At 41.8% G+C, this 17,869-nt stretch overlaps 1 protein-coding gene and 1 long non-coding RNA gene across 11 annotated transcripts in view; one reads left to right on the top strand and one right to left on the bottom strand.

The window, feature by feature from the left end:
* The window catches only part of LOC139107015 (uncharacterized), a 135,025-nt gene extending 121,780 nt beyond the window's left edge, over positions 1 to 13,245 (bottom strand). The window contains exons 1-2 of the long non-coding RNA XR_011546457.1: positions 12,334 to 13,245; positions 2,223 to 2,262 (exon numbers count right to left, since the gene is read on the bottom strand). This is a non-coding gene — a long non-coding RNA (uncharacterized lncRNA). The remainder of the gene's footprint in view (positions 1 to 2,222; positions 2,263 to 12,333) is intronic.
* Positions 1 to 17,869, top strand: part of Hr4 (Hormone receptor 4) — a 50,150-nt gene that overhangs the window by 22,584 nt on the left and 9,697 nt on the right. For 3 of the 10 annotated variants that reach the window (XM_070664212.1, XM_070664214.1, XM_070664215.1), the window contains exons 2-6: positions 2,490 to 2,594; positions 8,768 to 9,754; positions 9,879 to 10,452; positions 15,096 to 15,306; positions 15,437 to 15,796. In XM_070664212.1, the coding sequence (XP_070520313.1) occupies positions 2,495 to 2,594; positions 8,768 to 9,754; positions 9,879 to 10,452; positions 15,096 to 15,306; positions 15,437 to 15,796 (2,232 nt within the window). In that variant the 5' untranslated portion in view covers positions 2,490 to 2,494. Of the gene's footprint in view, positions 1 to 2,489; positions 2,595 to 3,660; positions 5,813 to 6,048; positions 9,755 to 9,878; positions 10,453 to 15,095; positions 15,307 to 15,436; positions 15,797 to 17,869 lie in introns of those variants that run through there. The other 7 variants (XM_070664208.1, XM_070664205.1, XM_070664206.1 and 4 more) reach the window with 4 other exon arrangements.

The following is a 17,869-nucleotide window of genomic DNA, read 5'->3' as shown; positions in this document are numbered from 1 at the left end:
GGAACGAATGACCCGGAGAACTTGCGTCGAGCGGCGAATGAAATGAATTTATGTCGCTACAAAATTTCGATCGCGATCGTTGCATATGCCCGCGTATCGTCGCCCGACTACACATATGAGAAACTATCACAGCGGGATGAAAAATGAGAGAAATCACCTTTATTTGACTAGTCGAATATCGGTAGATGGGCAATGACGGTGTCCTGTGCGGGACACTGCGGTTTATAGAGTCTCCAGGGCGAGGCGAGACATAGGTATGCGATGATAAGTTGCGAGAGAACACGCAGATGCCTCGACATCTTTTCGTCGCGAAAACCGGTGTTCAGCACGTGGCCGGCGTACCTTCTTAACTACGCAGAGGGATGAGCAGGCCGTCCGCGATCAGGCGATCTACGGAGCGCTGTGATTGGTCGACGCGCTAGGATCTTTTACCACCCCCACTTATCGGTGGCCCGAACACGATCGCTAGTGATTGCGGGTGAGGCGCGGGGTGTAGGCGCGGGGTGTAGGCGCGGGGTGAGGCGCGGGGTGAGGCACGGGGTGAGGCACGGGGAAATCGCAAAGACCGTCTTTGCCTGAATATATTAATTTAATATTAAAATTAGCCCAAACCTGAAAATCGCCGATTTAATTAAAAAAAAAAAAAAATTTAATATTATTTAATAAACTGTTGAACGATTTGAGATTGAGCGATGTTAATTAAATACGAAGCTGGTTTGTAAGTGCAGCCACATTTTGTAGTTAAAATTAAAATCGAACGAGCGTAGGAATAGGTGCAATAAGTTCTAAAAGTGTTAAAATTAACAACTTTTGAAATGGAAACGGACAATGTTACGGAATATTAATGTCGCTCAAATTAGTTGAACAAAGTTTGCGCGCTGAAAACAAATAGAAAGCCCCGCGTACAAAGTGTCTACTTGATGAACTTCTCTTCCAAAGCATCTTTATGTCAGTCAACAAGCGTTCCGCAATATAAATGTATCTATGACAATGATGTAAATTATCGGAGAAGCAGTTAAGATTTACAAGTGGAGAAATGCACGCTCGTGCAAAGAGTCTCTCTAAATAAAACAGAGGATTTAGCTCACCGATGGAAAGCGATACGTCGAATATACATATTATTACTGTAAATGATCGCGGCGATATCGTGGACATGAAAAATTTCGAGAAAAAACTTATCCAATTTAAAATTCAAATGCCAGTCGAACGTGTAATTCGGTCGCAAGCTTCAAATGCATGTAATTACGAAAATTTCCCCGCTCCGCTCAAGATATCACAAATAATATTTTGCTAGTGTCCCAATTAACATGAAACGTAACTTCTGCTTTTAAGCATAAGTTACTTCGAGTTGAACGAGATCGTTAACGAAGATATATCGCGTCCAATTTTCGTCCGTGTGAATTCCGGAATTGTCTGAATCCGGAAACTTGAAATGTTTAATCGAGGGAGAGACAATTCGCGCTAAGTAGTGCGTAAACGTTACATCGAATGATTACTTAATTAGAAATTATTATATAAGTAAAAATTAATTTATCAAGATGCATTTTATCAAAATGCCTATGCAAATCGTTAATTTAATATTGGCAATTACAACAATGTGTAAACGCCGATGCGTTTCTCAGAACAAAGTAATGAATAAAGCCGCGCGTAAAAATTCATCCGATTGACGCGTCGCGCATCATCGTCCGTTTAAAGCGACCCGCGGCAATTAAGTCGGGGTGCAGTTGTAAAACGATAGACTTAGACACCCGGTCTCTCAGTGCGGCTGGGACGCGTATCGTTGGCCGTCCGGCTCCGCGAGTCGCGATAAGGCGAGCGCGATTTATTATTATAGCTGGCGACGTATTATTAAAATGACCCCCGCGTCTCGCAAAGACCTAGTCTTGTCTAGCCCGAGACCCCGAGCGGGCTCGTAAAACGTGCTAGATCTCGCAGATCGGCTGCTGCGTCAACGGATCAAGTATCACTAGGGTCCGCCTCTAATTATTCCATTGCTCGTACACTGTACGGTGACGGGATCCCGCTAGAACCCCATAAAACGAAGACGGTTTCGTGTCGCGGTAAAGCGATACATGGATCGTCATGCGACCGATCCAATTGCGCGTTATTGTCGGCTAAAGCGGGGTTAATAGCGAGACGCGCGTTCGCCGTAATCGCGACGAGAACGCGCGCGGTCATCCGCGTACACGTACTTTCACATAAAAAAATTATTTTTGACTCACCGATCCCGATGTGCAGCCGCGGAGATGAACAGCTACAATTCTGTAACACACAAATATAAAATACAAATTGTAGAATATTGTCAAACGATTATTTTCGGGTGGCGTACAAGTTTATTCAAGTATGGAAATGCAAATCTGTTTTAATTTAGTTAAAATATTTTCGCGACGATGAGATTATTTTAGTAAAAATTTACGTAAACCGTGTTTCTTGTTAATAATTTATTTAAGAAACTGCGGAGATTTATTTTTGTCGTTTTCTGATTTCAGGAATTATGACCCTTCCGAGCAGCCCGTGTGAGATAGAAAACATGAGCTTGTTTCAAGACCTGAAGTTGAAAAGGAGAAAGGTCGACTCCCGATGTAGTAGCGACGGTAAGAATATCTCTAATCTATATATAATACGTTAAAATATCGTATCACGGTCCCGTGCGTGTCGAATTAACACTTTAGCAATTAACATTTATCCTGCGACGAAAATTGCTAGGTATAAAAAGTTCGTCCATCCAAGGGAATATCTCGCGGCAATATCTTTCACACATTCGCAGAGTATAGTAACGTTATTATTATCTCGTCATGTTTTATTTAACCCTACTATGCGTATATTCATCTTTTAATCAAGTGTCTCGATTCACAGCAACCGCTCATGATAAAACGGAAGGAAAAAGAGATGCGATCAATGAAAGTACAGGTCTGCATTTATTTCTCTATAATACTATACCTACTCGAGAATAAAAATTAAGTTGAATTATCTTTTGTTTCAATTTCTATACAATGCCAAGCGTTCGAGACAAGATGTCACGTATTTGATCATTTTTTTTTTTTTTTTTTGGTGAGTTTGATAAATCGAATTTTGTATCGATTCAAATATCCAAGTTATAACATAATTCGCAAATAATAAAGTAGACAATTTTCAGCAAGGTTTTTCAACAGAAATGCGAGTAATAAATACGAGTCATTAAACGTCGACTAGACGCAAAATAATGCTCGACAACTAGATTCGATTCTAATAGTTAACGTAATCGCGCCACGAGAAAAGATCGTCTATCACTGTCGAGCAAATTATGATACACTGGCCGATCTTTTCATTGTATATTGAGAATACTTGGAACGAGTTGTAAAACTGATTAATGCTCAAGCGTAACGATTATTTACCACGCGGTAATACAGGAACGGGATTTAATACAGGCGCGATACCGTTGATTTTTATAACCAACGACTACGGCGAATGAAAGATCGTTCTAGTTGCAGATGACGTAATTAATTCTTCCACTTTACGAAGAAAAAAAAATAATGTTAATGTTGAGAATAAAAAAAATATACGAAATATCTAATGTTCCTAGCGCCCATATCCAGAAATGTAATTTTTTCTCAGACGATAATTGTACGCACTTTAACCCTTTGACGCACATCTCGACCTCCATTCAAGTTCTTCATTCAGCCCCTCAATTTCCCGTTACGCGCACGCGCTTATTCCGCGTGTTCCTCGTTCCCGCGCTTTCCTCGTCACTCTCTCTCTCTACTTTTTTATCTTCCCCATACCTTTATTCGGTTGTAATAACACACGTTACATCGCGACGATGTAGCAAGCGGATTTTGCACACCCATCTTCTCATTGTGTCTTTCGAATGATCGACGAGGAAAGAAGAGAGGAATGCCGACGTGAGGGCAGAGGTTGAGTCGTAGGTGGTGCGTCGACGAAGTCCCCAGCTCGATGGAGCCGAGAGAGACGGAGAAAGGAGAGTGAGGGAGAGAACCCGAGGGGAAAGAGGGGGGTTGGGATGGTTGCTGCTGGCGGTGCAGGGTTGAACAGCAACCCACGCGGTCGTCCCGGACGTACGCCGGTGCTAGTTCGGTTTCGTCTGAACTCGCGTAACCACGCGGTCGTTGGATACTCCGTCGCGTACAGTGCCCGCGAAAAACGAGAAACGCGCGTGTTAACGTAAGGTAGGATCAGCTGAAAGAAACGAAACAAAGAAGAGCGGAGGATGCAAGGAGCAAGTCTACGACTAAACGATGGCTCATGTTGGACGAGTCGACGATGGGCGACGGTGTCGTCATTGCCATCAACGTTGATGTCTTACCCGTGGTAGTCTCGCGCGCGCGTCACATTACGACGTGTTGCCGCGGCCGCTGCTCCACCGAGCTGCATCGATTTTTCGACGCGTTCGCAAACACAACTGATACCAATGAACCTCGACCTACGGTCGATTTAAAGGTCAGAGGCTGCGTTAATGATACCGAGCGTCCGTCCGAATCGAAATGAGGATGCTGGATAATGTGACGAAGAACTAAGCCGACGTGAATCCCGAATCTGGATAACGCACAAGGCTGAGCGACAAAGAGCATCGAGATACGTAAACGAAACGGCGATCCTTTCGATTTACCAAAGAGATCTTACACTCCGGCAGTTGACACCGTCACCTACAGCCTCGCGGAATCATTGATCTTCCTCAGCCGCCTCTGTTGCACGAGAACGTCACAATTCAACGAATATAACGACGCAATTACCTGACAATGTCGCCACGAGCGACGTTTGCGAATACCAAGGGCCGATCGTTACAATAAAAAAAAATGGAGAGAAACATTTGTCGACTCGCGTAAAGATGACGTTTACGTACGCTAAAGGATTAAAAATTGGGATATATATGGTCGCTTAAAGCAACGTTTTATCACTGGAAAAGCAAGACTCGTGCAATTTTTACCTACCACGAATGAGAGAAGTAGAAACGTCGTTGCTATAGTCAGACATCTGAGCCGCGCTTTTTCACAGAAAACAAACCAAGTGATACATTTGTGCATATAAAAAATATAAAACAGATGGGCTAATTTTATAAAATTAATAGATTAAAGTCTCGATGTCGATTTATGAAAACACACAATCGCATATACCACTTGAAAAATAATATATTTTTTCCAAGTGTTTGTATAATATATCTAAACACAAACAGACATATCGTACAAAAATCAGATTCTATTTTTATGTCCCAATTACAATCAATAATTAAAGAATGATAGAAGAAAATTATTTTACACAAATACAAGTAATCTACGATAATATTTTTACTCAACACAAAAGCAAGAAATCTCTTTTTCTTACTAATTACACATAAACGACAAGTGCAACGATTTTTCTGATCTACAAAGACAATTAAAAAAAAAAAAAAAAAAAAAAAAAAAAAAACAATACAATCAAGAAAGAGAAAAGCGAGAGGAGATAATGTAAAGAAAAATTACTCTTATAATTAATTATAATAAATATGATATCTAGCAAAGCTAATTATCGATAATCATATCGTAAGTGTAAATTTATAGAATTACTTAAAAAATGTTTCCCTTGAGGAGTAACGTTTTTATCACTAAAAATCTTCAACGGGACCCACGAGATTGGAATCCGAGCATGGATCTATCCGCTTTCTACAGAATGCAGCAAGAAAGCAACTTTCTGCCCTACTTATCTATGTATCGGCCCTACAATAATCTTTTGATGGACCAAAATTACTTCGGGCATTTTACGTCGCACGGGCTCAATTACCCCACCTTCGATTATTACATGTGCCTGGACTCGAAGAACTTGTACGCGTCGCTCTTTGGTAAACATTACACTTATTTTTCCCGAGCATTGCATCTATTTGAACGATATTGCTTCACTCACTAATAATATAGAGTGCTTCCGCGTGTTTTCAACCAATTTGTTTTGAAGAGTTCGAAATCGAGTTTCTAGACAAAAGTCAAAGTTTCGGAAAAAGCTTTTCAAAAAATATTGCGAGTAAATTCTATTTTCTTCTAGTCTGTATTAGATTTTAGTTTAAATTGTTTTTTTTTTTTTTTTTCCCAGAAAGAAAAAAATATTTAAAATGATGTAATACAACTTTTTAAAGCTTAAAGTATTTTATTGCACATTTGTATGCAGCTAGTCAGTAAAAGAAACACCACGAGATCACTTGAGAGTTCGTTGGTACAGAATAGTATTTATTCGCGTCTTGGTCATGTGACTAATTCCGTTTATAATAATAGCAGCACCGAGGTCGCGAGTTTAGCTCGCGTCAGTCGTTTATAATGCGTAATATGGCCTAACTTAAACTTAGAATAAACGTAAAGTTCAATGCAATTAGAAGATATTCTCCACGTGCTATTAACGTGGCTCTATCATTTATTTTCTGTCTCCTTTGCCGCTTATCATTCGATATCTATTGACTCGGCTTTTTCGATTAAAGAGATTGAACGCCGAGCTAAGTTAAAGAATCCGAGAAACTAGAAAAGTGCATAAGTGAAAGGAATGGTGAAAGCGATCCCCGGTTACGTAATTATCATGAAATATAACTTGCATTATTGCGTTCCTAGGAACTATTTTCTTGGGCGTCTTGAAAAAATTCGGCTATCAATACAAAAGATCAATATCCTCGTCGCGTTTCGCGATGAATAATCGGTATTATCTTTAACTATCATTGTTGCGCCAGGCGTACGTCACTCATACATCATCAGCGCATTGACATTAGCAGTCGATCATCGGTCTGATATATGTACGAATGCCGCGCCGTTGCGTGTACGGTTAAACGAAATATAATTGCTCTACGAAAGCCACGATAGCCTCCCTTAATCACCAGCGACGATAGAGAACGGAGATCCGATTCAATCACCTTGATTTGGTAATCACGGCAATTTGTGATACATCGCGATGTCGAAACGTTGCAAATCTACGAATGCCCATCGAGATCAATTATTAATAGCTCGAAAACAGTCACCTAAGTATCTTAGTAATCACCTGGCCTTGCCAACTGCATTCCTTCCTTGACCTCGAACAACAGTCTCAATAGTCTCAACATTCTTTACGCGATAAGTGAAAGAACACGACGAGTGGCTATCATATTTGAAATTATCACTTGAATAAAAATATCATCCTTTTCGATTTAAAGAAATAAAAATGTTTTCTTATAAATATGAGAAATATTTTAGAAAGTCTTCTTTATATCTTAAAAAAATTTTTTTTATTTTATTTTAAATTTTAGTTAATATACCGCGAAGCGCCGGCCGCTGAAAACGGGAGTGGTGATCGAGAAGGCGAGGGGAGGAAGCAATGGGACTGTTCTCTCTCTCGGTTCTCGGTGGTTTTCAGTAACAACGATTGGAAATTAATATAAAGTTGAATTTCACCTTCTGCTCGTAATCGCGTAGAACATTTATGTTTATTGAACTATGATATCAATGCCGTACGTAGTCTCGATACAAGGATATCCCATTACCATCGTTAATATTACACGTGCCATCTCGATATATCCTTCAACACCTCAGGGTACAACATAGAACGCATCGAAAGCAAACGGATGCTTTAATGTTTCTCACTCGGAAACCCTCCTAACTCTTGTTACAACCTACCGCCGTAACTTCCCCATTATAAGAAACACAACACGCGCCGCGTGCTTTTTCCACGGTAAAGAAAAAAAAAAAAAAAAAACTTTTAAATAAAACTGCCAAACAAATAAAAATTGAATTTAAAATTATATTCCTTACCAATATATATTTTGCTAACATAATATTACTGAAATTTGACAAATTTTTGACCGCGATTATTAGAGAGAAAAATCATTTTCTTACTTGAATATCAGCGAGCTTTATTAAATATGAATTTAATATCTCCAATCTGCGAGTGGTACTTAAAATTCTGTTCACGTAAAAAAAATTACGAGATAATTAAGTCGTAAATAAACGTGATCAATGAGTATAAATGCAATAAGATGTACTGGAAAGGTTTAACAACACGATTATTGCGCGAATACAATTTAAAGTGTTTTATATAGAGAACAGGTAATTATGGGCGCGGCTAATACGAAGAGAGCACGTCCCATGTATATCGAAATCTATTATGAGAAGAGCTATTTTTATGAAAAACAGAGGCAAATGCTTAGCGCATTAATGATACGAGATTACATAACGAGCGGTTGCTTATCGAGATCAACGTAATCAGATATAATGAACGTTCTAAATCTGTTATCGATGCCATTTGCAATTTTATAATTTATAAGATAATGCATTTTTAGTTGATTTTATTATTTTGATGTAATTTTTTATATTTTTATACTGAATCTCCGGGTAAATAACGAATAATTATATTGCATACATGAAGTTTGTTAAATTCGGGGGTGTTAATGATCAATATGTCAATTTGAAATATCAAGGAAGACGTCACAGGGAAAAATGCAACACGTTAGGCTTCATCACAGCTCATTATCTCACCTTCGCCCTTCGATATCGGCCCGGCCGCCAATTAGTCGCGTACACGGCTGGTGTCAATCGGACGTGCAACGTCATTAACTTGCTCCAATTCCTCAATAACGACTCCCTCTATCCGTCCACCGTTCCTACATCGAATTTCATCGAATATAACGCGCACGTGAGTAACGACTCCCGCACTATCGTACTTGAACACACCTTTGCGAATAAAGAGATAGGAAAAAGAGGAAAAAAAAAAACAGAAAAGAAACGTCCCGCCGCGTTGCATACTCTCCGCAGTCAGAGTATAAACAAGAGACCAACGCCTTATTTCTCAGACTCCCCGGTATCCCTCGGATCAGCAGGCTCGCCGCAGGGAAACCCGACGACGGACGCACCTTCACCCATAAACTTTCCTGCTCCAGGGGAGAGCATGGCTGACACCTCGACCCTGTCACCGGAGACGAACATGCCAAGCTCGCCGGGCTGCCAGGTCAGAGTGTCGAACGAGTACCTGCTGGGCAGCCCGAGTCCAGGGCCACCGCGCGGAGGAGAATCTCTTCGTGGTGCTGGCGCCGGTGAAAGCGGAGGTGGAAGAGGAAGCGTCCAAGAGGGTCGCGACGCGGGGTGTTCGGATCGCGCGTCGCCCGACTCGGTCTTCCCGGATGCCGGCTCGATGGTGAGCTTCAGGGTCGCCGATGAGCAGCAACATCATCACCATCAATCGCAGCAGCAACAGCAGCGCTCCGCTACCCCCATGCCGATCAAATCGTCGCCGTACTCGCCGGTCCAGGCGGTCTCGTCGACTCCGATTGCCCAGGAGGCCTCCTCGAGGAGCGACAGCCCTCCGGATCTGAAGGGCGACCTATCGTCCGTCCAGACCAAGGAAGAATCCGACAACTCGGTCTTCGACGGCGGTGGAGGCGGCCGTACGGAAGCCTCGAACCAACCTAGTCACCGGAATAGCCCGTCATCTCAATTCAATCTCAACCAGAACGTCAGCAGTCTCGGGGCGATTGGTTCAGTTGGGCCGCACGGACCCGTACAACAACAATCGCCACCGGCGCCGCCAAGGTCGCGCGCGCCCTCGGTCCCACCGCATCTGCTGGCGGCTCATCACCAATTTTGGTCGCAGAACACTACTAGCGTGCAAGGATTCGCTACGCAGAGGCTACTCAACGGTGTCATCAGCAGCGCTGTCAGCTACGGCGGGCAAAATGTTACGACCGTCTCGACTAGTTCCGGAGGAAGTACTAGCAGCTCTGGCGGTACGAATTCCAGCACCAGCTGCGTCACTACCGGTGCTACCACCACGGCAACCTCATGTAAGTATTTTGACCACTCTATTAAATTTTCGACTAAACGAGACACCTGTATCTACTGTACGACAAAATTTACAACGAAATATTCCTCTCTACGTAATGAGCAACAACGATTATTTGATTCCAGGCGAAAGTATGAAACCACCGACGCAGAGAGCAGCGCCGGCACCACCGCGACCCCCGCCGACGGTGTTAATGGGTGAGATCGGAGGTGTTCGCACGATGATATGGTCGGCACCGCCGATGGATCCGGTACCGCCACCGGCGGCGTCCTGGTCGGCCACGGCGGCGGCGGCCGCCTCCTGCTCTTCGTCGGAGGAGTCCGCCGCCCAGCTGCTGCTAAACCTCGGCCAGGAGTCCAGGGGTAAACCGCCCTCGTCCTCTTCCGCGGTCTCGTACTCGTCCGCCGCCGGGCCGCCGCTCAACATGGAGAGGTTGTGGGCTGGCGATCTCACGCAGCTGCCGGCGGCGCAGCAGATGCAGGCGCTGAATCTCACGGCATCCGGTTCCGCCGCGCAGCCGTGGGTTAGCAACGGCGGGACAGTTGTCAAATCCGAGGCGGCCTCGCAATCCATATCGATAGCACCGCCCGCGCCCCCCTTGCCGCCGCAGGAACACGAGGAAGACGAGACGCCTATGATATGCATGATCTGCGAGGATAAGGCAACCGGCTTGCACTACGGCATCATTACGTGCGAAGGGTGAGTCCATGCTCGTTACGCAGATTTGATGTAATTAATTCTTTCACTGGGGAAACTGTTGGCGAAATCTCCCCTTATTTTATATGTATAATATATTTTAATAATTCTCTTGAAAATCCAACGTGTCATGTTTTCAGCGCGACATTTTAATTTATTTTAAAATATATCTCGGCCAAGGGATATTTCAGCGGGATATCTCGCAATTGTTTGTATAATTTGCAAGTCTTAATTAGATCAAGTTGATAATAATCTATGAGAATTCAAGGAATGGAGAATAATCCTGGCGTTTACTACGGTGTACCAGTACACTTTGTGTATTCCTCCCCCGTAGCAGTAATGATGCATTCGCGCGTAGAATGCAACTGAGTCGCACTAATGAGACCGGTTAACCTAGAATAGGAAACTTACGTTTCAAGTCTTTTGGATTATGCCTGCGTTGCAGTTCCACAATTACCGTTTAATTAGAGCGAATTATGTCGAAGCTATGTACACGCGTAGCGCAAGAAATACGCGGGTTCCAGACGATCATAAACGTATGTAACCTGTCGCAACTTTCGACCTTTGCCATGGGGAGTGTAGAGCTAACCGTATCTCGCAACGAGAAATCTCCAATTCTGAATAAGCGAGTTCCAGAGCAAATTGTTAAAATACTTAACCTCGCGACATAATGGAAAAAAGAAGAAGACAGGATTTATTTTTCTAATCTATCATGTCCTTAAAATTGAACTTTGCCTCGACTACTACACTTGAAAAAATTAATCAATAAACGGAACAAAAATCAGTCTTTTCTTATTAATTTCCAACTCGAACACGCCAATGTTTTTTTTTATGTAACTTTTATATTTCTTTTTTTTTATTATTTATTATTTTATTTGAAAAATATTTTAATTATTAATGTTTTAAAATTAAAATAAATAAACGAAATAAAATGTTATATTGGGAATTAAATTCAGATCTAGTTTATCGAATATATATATTTTAAAGAAAAATTTAAAAAACCGAAAAAAGATATACTTGGAATATTCTATCTGGTTTCATAAAAAGAAATGACCCATGGAGTCATATGTTTTCAACGTAATACGTAGCCTAGATGAAATTAAAAATTAACGGATAATCCCATAATTTTCTCGTCCCGTTCTCACAGCGATATCTACGCGAGACGAGGGAATACTTGTTGCGTCTACACTGTTGCGTATACTCGGATCACTTCTTGAACAACACCTTTGATTAAACCGTAAAATTACTATGGAGTATCGTTACTTCCTCGCTCGTCTTTGTCCAACTTTGTCGCCTCGAGCGAGTAAGTGGATTAGACGGAAAAAGTCTGCGACAAGTTTTTTTTTTTTACCCACGACACTCGTAATTCTGTGCGAATAAATCACTATTTTCGCTATCTAGAAACGCTTCTCAAAATAAACCATTTGTACAATACCTGATCTGTGTTAAGAAGCCGAAAAAATAAAAAAAATAATCGCGAAACTAGATTTTGTTTAAAAATTTAAGACGCGGGAGCGAATAAAATTATTCGTCGACAGTATATTCAATATAATGCCAGGATAAAAAAAAAAAAAAATTAAAAAATTTATCAAACGTAAGATAAGATATATGAAATCTGATACTCGCAAACCAAAAATATAATTTGATCATATCAATTTTTTATCACATCTTGGCAAAATTTTATTTCGACAATTCAACTTGTAAAAGTTAAAAAAAAATATATAAATTAATATTATTCCTACATTTACAAAATCCCGTGTTCTGTTCGTCACGATTTAATTTCTAGATACATTTTTTAATTGATTTCTGTCATTTTTTTATATTCAAATATCACAAACAAAGTAAAAAGTATAAAAGAAGTAAAAAAAAAAATTTCAAACTTACCGAACGCTGTCCGTCCTTCCGATTGATCGTCTACGTTGTTTCCAGCAAGTTTTGTTTTGCGATGTCCAACGTTTCTCGATGCCTTTTCCATGCGACTCTCGATGATATCCTTTACGCTGTTAGGTAACACTCGGGCTGTTTGGAATCACAATCGCAATATGGAAAAATGTCACAGGCACATTATTGGCAGTTTCTGAACACTATCTTCAAGAAACGAACGACCGAAAAAATAACGGGGGGTTATCGCGGCGATTATTTACGAATTAAAATTACGAAGCGCGACGAACGATCAGCTGTTGCACGAATTTCCACTCTCGATATCCGCAGCGTTGCTTATTTCCGTCGAATGTTCCCTCGAGTCGTCCTCGATCTCGTCGCAAGAAAGTGGCCGCGATGTTAAGCGAGGTTACTTTAGATTCTCCGATCTAGTACTGCGTCGGCGGAATAAACGGCGCTGAAAACTTGTATCAAGCGACGAACGAGACGGGCCGCGATATTAAATGTTCCCCGCGTACTTATGTATCATCCGCAAGTTCTTCGAAAATCATTTGCTCGAAGCAAGATGAGAATCCCGGCCGCGACGAAGAAGACGGGCGAGGTGTAGATGTCACACTCCAACAATGGCGGTCGCCGGAACCCGCTGAATGCTGCTGAAGGAAATGGCAAGAAAAGCGGGTTGGTAACGCCAGGCGCGCGGCGCTCTTCATACTGGTCACTCCGTGCGATCCGCCCGTGACGTCATCTTGCCCTGCCGAAGCACTTTTTTAGGTCCGAATCGAAGTCCAGAACGATGAGTGGAATAACAGAAGCGTAGAAAATGATCGTTCGGTACCGAGTCGACACCGTCGACACTCATCCGTACGCGAAAACTTCCTATCCGCGGTCGAAAATTCGCGTAACTGCGGAGCGATTAATGACACGTCCTCACGCCCGAGATTCCGCAGCTAGACTGACCGTTTAAGATTTTGGACGTTAGAGTAACAGAGACAACCGCGTAAAAAAAGTGAGACAGACGATGCAACTCGATCGCTGATTGGTCGGTGCTCGTCTTGCAAAGATGGGAGATCGAGTCCGTGTACATTCTCGGAAAAAATCAGCGACGCTAATCCGCGATTGTTAAGTGTATGACCACGATCGAAAAAACTAAAGAGGCATTTAAAGACCATCGTTCCTCATGCCTCACCCTCTACCGCACCCCCCTGTAGGTTCGATCGTCAACAGAACACGCTGTTTTTCTCGCGCGGAGGCGCCGAGCTCGACTCTGAGTTTTGTTTTCGTTTTTTTTATGAGCTCGCCGAGCTCGAGGCGTCTTTCTCCAAAACAAATGAGTGTCCTGCTCGACGCTCGAGTATGTTTTTTTACTATTCCGAGAAGCAGCTGTCATTTTCGAGCTCTCAGATCGTCGTCGTCATAAAATTCCGATTCGAGCCAGCTCCAAAATTAATCTAATAATCCGAACATTTTTCTATTTCGTAAAAATTTATATAATTTAAAAAAAATTACGCACAGGAACATTGACAGCTGACGTTTACTCTCGCTTAGCTCGAAGCCGAGCCAAGCGAAAAAAACCAATTAACGTCGCGGAAAAGCAGCAACAATTAACAGATAATTCACGCGTAAGACTAATTTTTTAGATAGAAGGAATATATCGCATTTAAATATTTTAATAAAAACCAGGCGATCCCTTCTTATTAAAATTAATACATATTCAATCTTGCAAATGTTTTTGACGTAAACTTTATACAGTGTCATAGGTGGAACTGCAAACTGCCATGTAAATGAAAGAAAGAATATAATGGATCGCTTTTTAAATGTGCTCTTCCGATATTAACACCCCGTGTGTTTAGCTCGCGATCTATATACATATGTTTTATATTCGATCTATGATAAGTTGCGACAGTGTAAAGATGTATAAGCTGTATAAAGTTGTTGAACGACCTAACTCCGCTCGGATCAAGTTGTTTTTCCCTGATCTGACCTGAACTGCATGATGCAAGAGCAAGTAGCTTAAGCATCGACCTAAAGTACATAAAGTATACCGGTATATTTTTATCTTGCTCGATATACGTCGTTTACGCGGACTAAATTTTTCCTATCCCGTCTGAAAAGCGTCGCGAAACTGTAAACCTCCTCGCTAAGCGGTTTTATTCCTCTGAAAATTTTCCTTGGCTGAAAATTTATAAGTTGATCAATTGCAAGTTACAATTGTAAGATGTGAGTGTTCCTTTATGCCACTCGTAGTACATTGGGAGAGTGTAGCGGCGCTGTTGTCGAGATATGTTAACCAGGCGTTATGTATGATTGGTTAATTCGTATTAGAGCGAGAATCTGACATGCCAGGATTGGACGCTTGAGTTACTGATGTGTAGTAGGGCGTGTGTGAGCAGTAGAGTCGTGGATAGTCGAGAGAAGACGTACAACGAAGGTTAGATGTGGCGTTTTCTGCGGCGACAGCGGCTAGAATACGTATTTCTAAGTGATAGAGGCAGGGGATGAGAGAACGGAGAGAAAACAGTCATCGGCAAACCGGCCGGCGCGATACATGTGAAACTCGACGCACACGACGATATCGATATAATAATGTCACGTTCGCTAGCTGCCGTCATATCTGCCTTTCAGTATGAGGGTATGAGAGCAATCACGTAAAGTATTCTGATTATTAAAAGTTTGTCTTAATTATTTCTTACATTAACCTAAAGTGTATTTTATCGACATCCAAATAAATTCGCGCTTTACACGGTATCTTAATTGGATTTGCGCAGGTGTAAGGGCTTCTTCAAGAGGACTGTGCAAAATAGACGGGTGTATACGTGCGTGGCGGAGGGTGGCTGCGAAATTACGAAGGCGCAGAGGAACAGGTGTCAGTACTGCCGGTTCAAGAAATGTATCGAACAGGGTATGGTCCTGCAGGCGGTTCGGGAGGACCGAATGCCTGGAGGTAGAAATTCCGGCGCGGTGTACAACCTTTACAAGGTAAGCTGCATTAAAATCATCATCGCTAATTAAGCTGAGAAGTGTTAACTTGTGAGAAGTGGAAACTTCCGTGTTAACTGGTTTAATCAGTTGCGATTGTTCGTTGAAAGTAATCGTTAATCTGTCGTAGGTAAAGTATAAGAAACATAAGAAGAGCAACAAGGCAGGCAGCGTCGGCAGCGGCATGAGTGGCAGCAGCAACGTCGGTGGCGTAAACGGCTCGGGAACTCTCGGTGGTACCAAGGGTGCTATGGGCACGACGATGCTGGACAAACACATGGCCGCGGCTGCAGCCGCCCATCACAGTCAGCAGCAGCAGCAGCAGCAGCAGCACGCCCAACTCGCTGGCGGTTTCCTTCATCATCACAAAATCTCGTCGGGCGACCCACTCGGTTCGCCACCCACTCCTAGCCACCCGAACCACCCTGCGCACTCAGGCCACCTCGTCAACGGGACTATCCTGAAGACGGCACTCACCAATCCCTCCGAAGTAAGTGTATCTCCTTTGCCATTTTTAACGCAGCATACTTTAATGTCTTTTCGAATGGTACTGTATTTTTTAAAGCACAATTATCACCCAGAATCGTCCGTAATAAAAGGAGAATTGAGTTACGCGAGAATCAAATTCTTTTTCGCACGGAATTATTAATGCTTCGAGATACCGATTAAAAATCAATGGACTTGAGATTGAGAAAAATATTAATAGATTCGATCATCGCAATTAAAATCGTGTCCGTGGCTCTTCGTAGGCTTCAAACGTACATCGCTATAATATTCGAATAAAAGTTTTATTGGCACAACGCACTCACCTCCAACGATATATCGCTGGCATCGAGATTGAATCGTGCGAATTCACGTCCAACGCGACAAGTTTCATCAAGGTAGAGATTGCACGATTCATTTCGTTTACTTCCGCGTGTCTCGCGAAATGGAATTGTCGAAGAACTAGTCTCATTGCAACAGAGTGCATCTCGCGCGCCAGTTAGCTTTTACTCATTTTATCCTTAATTATTCAAACGTTACGCAAGGCAAATGTTGTTAGCGGCGTCGTAATGTAGATTAATCTTAACTACGAGATTTATGTACATTATTCGTTGGGTGATGCGCGTGAGATATCCGCGGTAACTTTCTAAAAGTCGGTCCGATCGAATCGCACGATTATGCGACCTGTGAGTTCGTCGTTGTTCTACTATATGAAGGCATGAAAATCTTACGCCGTCTAATCCTGGTCGGGCAAACGTCGAGTTCGTTTGCAGATCAATGTCCGCGTACATCTTCATCTTCGTGCTTACCTGCAATTTGCACCGTGATTTATGCGAACGCCCCGGTTAGAAATCGAGTGTGGGTCAACAAAAGTTGACTCCTCGACTACTGACGGGGGAATCCGATGCTCTGGGATGAGAATGTCCCGCAGGCATCTTCGCTTTCACTTTCGAAGCAGCTGCGGCGACGACGTGAGATCGCGAAATCTTTACAGACGAGAGCATTCATTCTGGCGATTCAATAACGTATCACATCAAAAATCATCAATACCTATTTATGATTTTTATCTATTTTAGTATTAATTTTTTTTTTGTTTATTATTATTTATAAAATAGATTTAATTAAACATCAAAATTATTTCATAAATTCTAATTATTTGCGTGTACTTTTGTCTAGGAAAATAGAGATCGAAGCATTTCGATCAAGTCAGAATTGCATCATTTGTATCTGCAAATCTATGACAGTGAGGTGACCGTTACGCTCGCAAAGGAATCTTAGATCAATCATCGTGGAACATAATAGACTTTGTTCTCGACGTACCCTTTTAAGAACAAAGTAACGATAAATTGAACGAGATGTTTATTAATTAAATAATAACTGTTCTTTACCTTTTAGTAACAAGCATGAAGAAAGTAATTAACGTCATAGAGATATTTCTAAATCGAACTTCTAAAGGAAACGAGAGTTCGACTTATTACAACGAAGAGAAAATTAATTTCTAGAAAATCGAAGATCTTTCCTTTGATACTAAAAAGAAAAGAAAAAAAAAAAAAAAACTAATGTATTAATTATGAACCATATATCTTTAATATTCAAAATATTTTCATCATTGAATAAAATGAAGTTACACAAGGCGAATAGTAAATTCGGCGTGCGATCGGTTTCTTTCGCACCGATCCTAGAATGAATGAACTAGAGACGTAGATCGCAATTTCACTTTCTTACGACTTGACTTGTGCAAGCCTCAAGGTTTCCCACATTACGAAACCCAATAGATAGAACGAGCGAGTAGCATGCTCGTAAGAATCGACTGATCGTCGTCGCACTTTTTGCCTTTATTTACATTCTTTATATGCATATGAGATACTTATATAATTTGCAAAATTATATGCCTTTGCGAAGTAACGTTTTTCCGATGCTATGTAATTTTTGCACGAACGACATAAGCAGATTTTTTTTTTTTTTTTTTACAATGACCACTCGGTTAGGAATGTTATGCGTATGTTATATAACGCAAAATCATTTGCTGAAATCTCTTGAAAGTCGTTCTTATGTATATACCGAATAGAAGTATGTCCCA

This window comes from Cardiocondyla obscurior, linkage group LG12 (genome assembly GCF_019399895.1).
Source record: "Cardiocondyla obscurior isolate alpha-2009 linkage group LG12, Cobs3.1, whole genome shotgun sequence".
In the NCBI taxonomy this organism is placed as follows: domain Eukaryota; kingdom Metazoa; phylum Arthropoda; class Insecta; order Hymenoptera; family Formicidae; genus Cardiocondyla; species Cardiocondyla obscurior.
This window is presented reverse-complemented; position numbering and strand designations above follow the sequence as displayed.